We start from the raw sequence: 10,411 nt of genomic DNA, 5'->3' as shown, positions 1-10,411 counted from the left end.
ATCAAGTATATTCTTATCTTTGGTCAAAATCGGTTCACCCGTTTCGTAGATTACTCGCAACAAACACGGACTTGCAGAGAGACAAAAATTATTGTATTTTTTCATAAATGATGTCATGGCTTGCACGAAATATGAAAATTTGTAATAATATTGCACACAGACACTAAAATTTAAATATAGTTCTATATATATAAATGAAAGTGGTGTTAGTTACACTATTTATAACTCAAGAACGGCTTTACCGATATGCCTGAAAATTGTTGAGGAGGTAGCTTAGAGCCAGGAGACGGTCATAGTATACTATTTATTCATATGTTGTCCGAATTTATGCCTTGAAGAGTTACACATAGTCTACTATTAGTTTTAATTCCGCGCTGCGAGTCACAGGCGACAGCTAGGAAGGTACAAATAGAAAAAAAACATGTTTTATTTAACATATTGCATTTATTCAAATAAATATACAATGTGAGAATAAAAATCACTTCTGACTGATAGTCATTTGAAATAAACTAAAGAATATGGACTATAATTAATCGAAAGAAAATGAAATTTCTTAACAGCTTAAAAGGACAAGAATTATGTTACAATTTATCGCAAAATTCCACATTGTCTGTTATATTAAAGTAGTACTTATTACAGGATTGGATAACTGTCGGTTTATACGATTTTGTCACACTATTTTGATATTGACTAAGGCTCTAATAAGTTATTGTTAAGCTGTATACTGAATGATGTTACGAATAATGAAGTGTAATATTATAAAATGTAACATTCGAGCGGCAACATTTATTACGTGATTGCTCACCGTGTAACATGTTACATTACATCGTATCGCCGGTCAGAACACAGAGTAAAGTTTGACATATTATCAAAGGATCAGATTTTGTTTGTGTACTGTTTTTTGTCAGGTAATAACAACTAAGTCTACGTTAATACATAGGTTTTGGTATCATAACCCTCTGCTGCAATTTGTTTGTTCACCCAATCGTAGAATGAGGGAACATTTACATACACGCCAGGGACACCCTTGACACCGCAAGACATGCCCCACGAGACCATGCCGTAGACAACGTAAGTATTCTGTGGAAAAAAAGATTACTGTTTAATAGTGGAATACCTCAGAAACATAATAGCATGAATGTGCACAGAAGATAGGCATAAAGAAAAAGTTATTTCGCGTTTCATCTGATGAAGTGGAGGCTAAATTCTAGTTTTTTTCTATCCTATTCTTCTGGAACGGGGAATTATCTTATTGTCCTCTTCTCTATCCTTTTAAGGTGGACGACGAATCGACAACTTGTTGGTAATCTCAATGGGGCTGTGAGGCTGGATAATGTAACATTTAATTGTCACTACTGCTAGTAGAATTAACAAAATATATCAAAATTCCTTAATTGGTCCGGGTACTAACTAGTAGGGGTAGGACAAGAAAGGGAAAGGAAGAATGAAGCAAAAGAAAAGGATGGATTGCGTAAAACAGGATTCATTTGTGTCACATGATTATCAGCGTTACTGGAACGAAAAGAACGATATGGTGGAAAACACGATGATTGATGTACAGTCAAAGAAACGATGAACATTTTAGATTTACATTTTAAAAGTACTAGTTGATGAGTACATATCGTCATTTTTAAATGTGTAACTTTATATTTAATTGCCTTTAACTCCGATAACTTACTTTAATTGGACACACGAGTGAAGATCCTCCGTCACCCTTGCATGTGTCTAAGCCTTGTTCACCTCCGGCACAAATAAAGGACTCGTGCAGTTTGAAAAGTGGGCCAAGACGTGTCTTCTTTAGCAATGATTCGCAAATCATATGGTCTAAGACTTGAAGCTTCACCTGTCAACACAAGATATGTCTTTTCAGTCATGACAACGAGCAACCTCCATTAAATGGAGAGGCACCTTGAGAGAGAGAGAGAAACAGAGTCTTGACAGCTTAATGGCATTTGTGCACTGCAGTGCTCTCCTCTCCAATCCCTCGTGATGATGTCATGTTCGTATGCATTCGCCAAGATATTTAAAAAATACTATATTTATATAAGTTATATTACGGTTAAGAAAAGCAGAGGGTTGGGGGCTCAGAGGTTGTGCACTTGAATTAAAATCTGCACGTCCTGGGTTCGAATTACGTCATGTACAAATGTTCCATATGTACATTAATTTATGATTTTACGGTTAAGGAAAATATCGTAATGCTGCACATTTAGTGACGCAATAGACCAGCATTGACTAAGACCTAGTCACTCAACTTATAGTAGGCTCTGAGCCCCTCAGTGGGGTCGTATAGTGAGCTGATGATGCATGATGAGTGGTCATATGCTAACCTTCTTTAGCACAGATGCATATACGTTCTTGTTATTAAAGTTATCAGCTCCCCAGCCCATACTGAAGCAAGTTGTGTTGATAGGTGGTGGTCTTCTGTCCAAGCATCCCAACGCAATGTTAGGGTACTGACTATCCATTACCACAGGTGTTTCCAAAAACAACAGGGCGATATCATTGTATAAGCTCACTGTAACAAAGACAAAGATTTCCCCTTAGTTTTTGAGACCAAAATCTCTGTATAAAAGTTCCCGAACACTAGAGACTATTTGCGCTTTGATAGGTTCGAGCTGTAACTGCGCACTGTAAATAATAGTTATCTTCATCCCTGTCATTATTTTGACATAACAAGGATAACAGTGTATTTTATACGGAGATTTGGAGCTCAGAAACACACGGTTGATGTATTACATTTGGATTTTCTGAATGATTACTTTATTAAATTTAAACAAACACATTTTATATCTCACTTATATTATAAACTAGCTGTCGCCTGCGACTCCGTCCGCGTGGATATATAAAAAATGAATAAATAGTATCCTATGTCCTTCTCCTGGCTCTAAGCTACTTCCTCACCAATTTTCAGGCATATAGGTAAAGCCGTTCTTGAGTTATAAATAGTGTAACTAACACGACTTTCTTTTATATATATAGGTGAGAATGTTTAGGTGGGTGTTTGTTAGAAGGTATCTCCAGAACGGCTGCAGGGATCTAGATGAAATTTGGCATACATAATTTCGCACGTATCGAGTCCCGGGCAACCGCTAGTATAGTACAAAACTTTAAAAAAATAGCTACCCGGTTGAGACAATGGGTGGAGGAATTTCTTGAACAACTTTTATACATCCCATATTTATAAGAAAAATCAAACATCTTGGCCGCTCTGGTAGATAACCTTGAGCCATCAAGATATTTGAAAAAACGTATACAGTATTTCGTGCTCTATAGTTTAATTACGAAGATTCTTACCACTGAAAAAATTCTCATGAACTACAATTTTTTTCACATTTACTTCTTGGTGTCCGTACTCTTCGTCTTGTGTGTTCGTGTCCCAATCACCAGCTCGGATTTTTAACTGCGTTAAATTAGACGAATCATATTAATATAGTAAATTAGCTGTCGCCAGCGACTCCGACCGCGCAGAATTAAAAAACTTACCTAGTAGCCCATCAAAGAGAATGTAACATGTAGCCCATGTTCTTCATATCTCGTGAATTGTCAATCTAATAAATCTTACTAATATTATAAATGCGAATGTTTAGATGGATGTTTGTTTGAAGATATCTCCAGAAAAACTCAACGGATCTTGATAAAATTTGGCACATGTAGAACAAAGTGTGGAAGAATACATAGGCTATTTATTAAGGTTTTTTTTAGGTGAAGTCATAGGCAAAAGTTAGTCTTTAATAGACTATATATTGTACTTACTTCCTCTGGTCTCAATCCAGCAATTTTATGAGCCACTGTCAATACGACAGATGGATGTATGAGAGTGCCACCACCTTTGTAGTTGTTTGAATTCCATTTTTCTTCGTCTACATTACGTCTATAACAAATATATTAAGATTACTTTCAAGAAAATGTAGATTTGTGTCTCCTCCTTATCCGTCTTTTTATATCATAAGGTAGTTACGAGCGACCGGCCATCTAAAATCGCTGAAATAGCGAAGTGTAGGAGATGGGTTAAGTAAAATCGGTTATGAAAATTTTCGATTTTCGATGGTTGTTCTCATAGAATTTCTTTTTGTGCCAACTTTATTATCATCGACGCCTCAGGGGATCCGAAGGCTGACGCATTTCGGGCAAAGGTTGAGCCTGGCCTTCCAACGGGGAAATACCGCCAGCCTCTTGGGAACCGTACCGTGCGACCGCAGCGATTTGGGGTCGATTTTTTAAATTAGTTTGGTTTAGTTTTAATATATAGTTATAGGTATTCATTAATTCATTTATTTTGTAGTGGTTAGTTATTTAGTAAGATTATATTTTAACTATCACTTTATTCTTAAAAACTAAACATAAAAATACAATATTGGACCACAAATTAACACGTTGACAAACGAAAAGAGATATTTTCATGTCTCTTTAGTTAATTCCGCGAGACGTAGACAAAAATATCTGTAATATATACATAAAGTAATAAAATATCAGAATTATAGTATTTATTTCTTTGATTTATATTACAAGACCGATTCTCGATAGTTCATAGTTCGTAATGGACGTACACTCCGACACTATAACATCTATTAAGTACAACATTAATTTTCATACAAAATTAATTCGATTATTTATAGGCGTCAGTTGTCAAACTAATCTATCATAAATAGACATACTATAATAAGGGAACGTACCCATACTACGTGACCCGTTTAGGGAGAGGGGGGGGGGTTAACGGGGTCTTTAAAATACTACGGTCAGTCATAGGAGCGGGGGGTGAGGTGGCTCAGGTTTTTCTGACGTAGTCTTTAGTTGTTCTTTTTCATAATACATTATTCACTAGTAATTAAAGTATGCATCAAAAAACTTAAAAAAAATAGGTCACGTAGTATGGGTGTGTTCCCTAATATTCAAAAACAATGTTACTTACCTAAGTATTGCAACCATCCAGGGATATTCACCAAAATCGGCGTATACTTTGTCATCAGGTGACAACATCCTGGGACTATCACCAAATATATTTATACCCGGATTACTTATCCCACATTTGCCGACTTTTGTTTTCTTCTCGAACAAAGGTTCGTTTATGTTAGAGCTAGCTTTGTCGTCTGTTGATGTGGCAAGGGGAGTTACAACAGTTGTGGTTTTCTTTTGGTCATCGGTAACTTGATTACGTTGGCAACAGACATCTAAAAATTTAGCACATGCTCCACTTATCCTGAAATAAAAACAATTAGTTGATTAAAATTCTTACATCTTACTAATAAATGCGAATGTTTAGATGGATGATTGTTTCAATGTATCCACAGAACGGCTTAATGGATACATCTGTAAGAACACACAGGTTTTTTTTTATTTCCGCGCGGATGGAGTCATGACTGCTAGGCATTACTAATATTATAAATGCGATAGTAACTCTGTCTCGCTTTCACATCAATACTACTGAACCGTTTTAAATGAAATTTTATACACAGTTAGTCTACAGCCTGAGAAAGGACATAAGAATACTATTTAACGCGAAATAAAGATTACAAAGGGTTGAAAGTAGGGGTGGAAATTCCTATGAAAGTATTGAAAAAGCTTGAAACTTATTTTTTGGGTTGTTAATATAAATATAAATAAGACATTTAATGTTTGTAAAAACTTTGAAAGAAAACATTTACATATTTGTGAAGAAATGTCAAAGATATATGTGAAGTGACGCACTGGACCAGCATTCACTATGACCTAGTCACATAACTTAGAGTTGGCTCCGAAACCCTCATTCGGGACTAACAGTGAGCTGATCATAATATGTCCCTACACTTAAAATACAACAAGCTTCTGTTAAATAAGGTCGTGGAAGTGCAATTCACTTTACAATTTGATTATGTCAATAATACGGACATCAATTTGACGATGTCATTAGTACGGAAGTGTAATTGATAGTGGAACGTAAAAGGAGTATCAGTGTATGCATGTAATGCTAACGTACCTGACGTCTATTATGGTATATCCATCTTCTATAATAGTCTTAGAGTCCTGATCGCAGAGATAATACTTCACACAGATGCCTGGTTGTCCTTCCTTTGTTGTGCAAGACTCGACTTGAAAAAAAAACAATAATTCGTTAGTTAATATTTAGTTTTATAGATACTATTATAGCAGTCACTCGACTCAGTTGGCGCGGAATTAAACACTTAATTAGTTACCTATGTCCTCTTCCTGACTATGTTCTACATCTAAGCCAAATTTTAGCATCAATGCAGCCCAAATATATAACAAACATCCATCTATCCATCCATCCATCCATCCATCCATCCAAACATTCCCTTATTAGTAAGATTATAAAGAGGATATCAGGTCCGAAATTACTGGATCGATTTAAAAAATTCTGTCAATATTGGGAAGCTACACTAGCACCGGGTGACATAGAATTTGATTACTAGTTTTTTTTTATTCTACGCCAACGAAATCGCGGGCAATTGCTAGTTTAAAGAAACCCTACTAAGGGTTTGAACGACCTTGTTAAGGGCCTGTTCGGATTTTATATACACGGATCTAGATGAAGTACGCAGCAAGGTCCTAAAGGCTTTGGTATATGTAAGAAATTTTTAAATATTTTCCTTTGTTTTAATTATTGTTTTTATGTTGTAACTGTCATGTTTATTTGAACTAAAGTCCTTATAAAAATATAGAAAAAAGGGACCTTAAGGTGACTGATGTATACGGGTGTCACCTTGGCAATTTTTATTAATACCTAGCTGACAAAGTCGCGAGCAATAATCTATTTGTTATAGTAAATTTACCTTGAGGCTCGTCTGTACCGGATTTCGCTGCAACTCCTAGAAATAATAGTTTAATTTAGTTTACTTTACACAAGAAATATAAGTAAGAAACTACAATCGCAAAACTTGTAATTCTCACATATTGTCATCCCTTTCTTTCTATTTGATAAACAGAAACAGTAATAGACACCACTTGGCTTCTATGAAGTACAGTTCTTTTCAAATATGTTTATGGCTCATGGTCATGTTCGCGCTGCGCAATACCCTCCCCCCCATCTTATTACACACCACACCTAACATTGCATAGCGACTCGCGCGAACGTCAGAGCCTCTAATATATCTGAAAACTATTGCTGTTGTTGACGGTCTACAGCCTAAATGACTGAACAGATTTTGATGAATGAGGTATGAATCGATTCTTATTCTTCACCTGATTGCTATAGGTTTTTGTAATAGAGTGTAATATAAGGCGTCAGTGGCTCAGGGGTTTAAACACTTGACTTGTAATCTGCAGGTTCTGGGTTCCTATCGCGTCATGTACCAATGTGTTTTTCGATTTACATATGTACATTTATCCGACGTTCTTAAGGCGAAGGAAAACATCGTGATGCTGCACATATCTGAGAAGAAGATATAATATTATACATATGTGTGAAGTCAACCAACCCGCACTTGGCCAGCGTGGTTGACTATGGCCTACTCACCCTTAACTTAGGGTAGGCTCCAAGCCCCTCAGTGCGGATGTATAGTGAGCTGATAATGAATAAATAGAGTTATAACTCACTATTAGTTTCGCTTAGATCAGGATCGAGGTTCACGTAGCCATCACCAGCTTCGTTCTCCAGTATAGTCGCCATAGCGTCGTCATCGCTGGACTGGCCCGCAGTGAGACAGAAAAGCGACACTAGCGCCACGAGTAAACAGTTAAATCTGACAAAAAATGATACCGAGTTATTTATCAATTTAAAATCTAAAGTGAGTACATCTAATTGCTTATTGGGCTTAACATATTCACGACAGACACCATCGTTATTATATTAAGAGGAAATATTTGATTGTATATGTATTTTTAGACATTACTAGCTGTCGCCCGCGACTCCGTCCGCGCGGGATTAAAAATAGATGTTGACCGATTCTCAGACCTACTTAATATGCTTACAAAATTTCATGAGAATCGGTCAAGCCGTTTCGGAGGAGTATGGGAACGAAAATTGTGACACGAGAAATCTTTATATATATAATTCTTCTGTGAGTGTGTATGGCACTGAACTTCTCTCAAACGATTGGACCGATTTTGATGAATTTTTTTGTGTGTGTTCAAGGGGATCTGGGAATGGTTTAGATTCACAATTTTCATCAAATATTAACGTCATATTTATTTATTCAAATTAAAGACGTGTAGACAGAACAACGTCTGTCGGGTCCGCTAGTCTTATATATAAAATTCTCGTGTCACAATTTTCGTTCCCATACTCCTCCGAAACGGCTGAGCTGAAAAATTGAGTACGTCTGAGAATCGGCCAACACCTATTTTATTCCCACTAAATGTTAAGGGTAGTCCACCCCTAAATTTTTTATTTTATTTTTTAGACAAACACGCGGACGGAGTCGCGGGTCACAGCTAGTATTGTATATTATATATCCATCCATACATTCGCATTTTAATTTTACTAATATTATAAATGTGAATGTTTGTTGGAAGGTATCTCCGGAAGAGCTCAACGGATCACAATGAATTATGGCATAGATGTAGAACATAGTCTGGAAGAACACATAGACTACTAATTAAGTTTTTTTCTTAATTCGTTGCCAATGGAGTCACGGGCGACAGCTAGTTATAAGATAAAAATATAACATTAATTCTGCCTGCACTTGGTATTTCACAAACTAAGATAAAATAAGGCCAATAAGTTATCATATTTAGCTTACAATAAATACGACATTCTTGAATTGTTTTATTCATTTTTAATATTATAAAGTGGCAAACGAGCATGGGGACACATTCGCGCGAATTAGCGAACTCACAGCTAACTATAGACCTACACATACCTTTAATCGACGGAGATACGCACGGAAAGATAATATTACCCTGTCTAAAACGTCCAGTCTTTCTTTAAATACAATTCCCTTTCACATCTATTCCGTATAAGAAAAGGTAAGAATGGAAAGAGGACTAAAATAAGTCCTCTGGGACGCACACTCATCAGAGTGTAGTTGGAATAGCTACCACTTGAGGCGTGTCTTCTGTGTGGTCATTGTATTGCAGCGAACTGGACAATTCGTACAAAATATGTTATTGTCGGCTATACCATTGTTTGCTTTTTATAATATATCCTATTTTATAATCTATCTACAGATGAATGAACTTAGTGTTTCTATATGTACAATCAGGGAAACTGTCGGTGTTCAACCTTAGAATAGTCATTTGAACGTTACGTACGCATTGAGAAGATAACGCACAAAGAGTAAAGAATGGGACGTATCTTATTAATGTACACGTACACGAGTAATTGCTCTTTACTATTATCACGTTTGCTCAATCAACTGCCTCATAATATGTCGTCATTTGAGAAAATTATATGATCCATTTTTGAAGGACCCTAAGTAGTTTTGGTTTGGTAATACCGCTGAGACTCGCACCGCTGTGGAATGCCTGCCATCCAATTAGTGTGGCTGGTACCTGGCAGTTTTGTCGTCCGATGATAGAACTCGACTGCAGAAATCGTTCTAAACAACTGTTCCGAACACTCCCCTTGTTACAAACGAACGAACACCTCGGATTTCCGTGACTGTACATACATAAAAATTTTAATCTGCAGATAATGGCAATACGTGAAATAAAATTTTGTACCCGTTTGTGAGGAAATTCGCGGTCAGATAATCATTTAATATGACACAGTTAAAATTAATGTGGGTAAGTTAAGTTGTCAAATTTTAAACAACAAATAAAAAAACATAATTAGTAGCCTATGTGTTCTTCCAGACTATGTTCTATATGTATGACAAATTTCATCGAAATCCATGCAGCCGTTTTGGAGATATCTAACAAACATCCAACTAAACATTCGCATTTATAATATAAGTAAGATTTAATAAGTACAAATAAAATTTATATATATATACAACTGCATTAAATTATTTTAAATACAAAACGAATTTTATTAATATTAAAAACTTGTTTATCAAAAATAAAAGCATTCGACACTGGCACACAAAGATACAGCCATGAAATAAAAAAAAAATATTTACCTCATTTTTCTTTGACAACTGTCACAGATTAACTTTAGGCGCGAAACGACGTCCCAGGTCGACGAGGACGCGCCAACTGACTAACTTAACAGGAAAACTGCCGACATCTGACATTTATAAAAACTACATATATTAAATCCAACATACACGTACCTATAATATTAATAATATAAATGCGAATGTTTAGATGTTTGTCTAAACCAGTGGTTCCCAAACTAATTTTGTCTACTGCCCACTTTGAGAATAAATATTTTTTTAGCGACCCCATATTTTCACATATTTAAAAACCACTATAACTTCAAATTAAATTAATTATTGTGACCTATATATGTATATTAACGGAGAATTGTAAAGGAAACTTTTACTATAATCCGCAACTTGAGACCTGCAGCGCCCACAAGGGGACGTTATCG

At 35.9% G+C, this 10,411-nt stretch overlaps 1 protein-coding gene across 1 annotated transcript; it reads right to left on the bottom strand.

Moving 5' to 3' along the window:
* Positions 1-468: 468 nt before the first annotated feature.
* On the bottom strand, positions 469-10,106 carry LOC106115566 (tryptase beta-2). The gene is made up of 10 exons (XM_013308997.1): positions 9,999-10,106; positions 7,534-7,679; positions 6,771-6,806; positions 5,957-6,068; positions 4,913-5,200; positions 3,757-3,874; positions 3,298-3,403; positions 2,331-2,518; positions 1,679-1,843; positions 469-1,080 (listed from the first exon to the last, which is right to left on the bottom strand). Exons 1-10 carry the CDS (start codon positions 10,001-10,003, stop codon positions 925-927), a joined length of 1,320 nt encoding a protein of 439 aa, XP_013164451.1. The 5' UTR covers positions 10,004-10,106; the 3' UTR covers positions 469-924.
* Between the last annotated feature and the right edge of the window lie 305 nt (positions 10,107-10,411).

Source organism: Papilio xuthus, unplaced genomic scaffold (assembly GCF_000836235.2).
Source record: "Papilio xuthus unplaced genomic scaffold, Pxut_1.1 DF829660.1, whole genome shotgun sequence".
NCBI lineage: Eukaryota > Metazoa > Arthropoda > Insecta > Lepidoptera > Papilionidae > Papilio > Papilio xuthus.
Note: the sequence above shows the minus strand (reverse complement) of the source record. Positions and strands in the feature narration are given on the sequence as shown.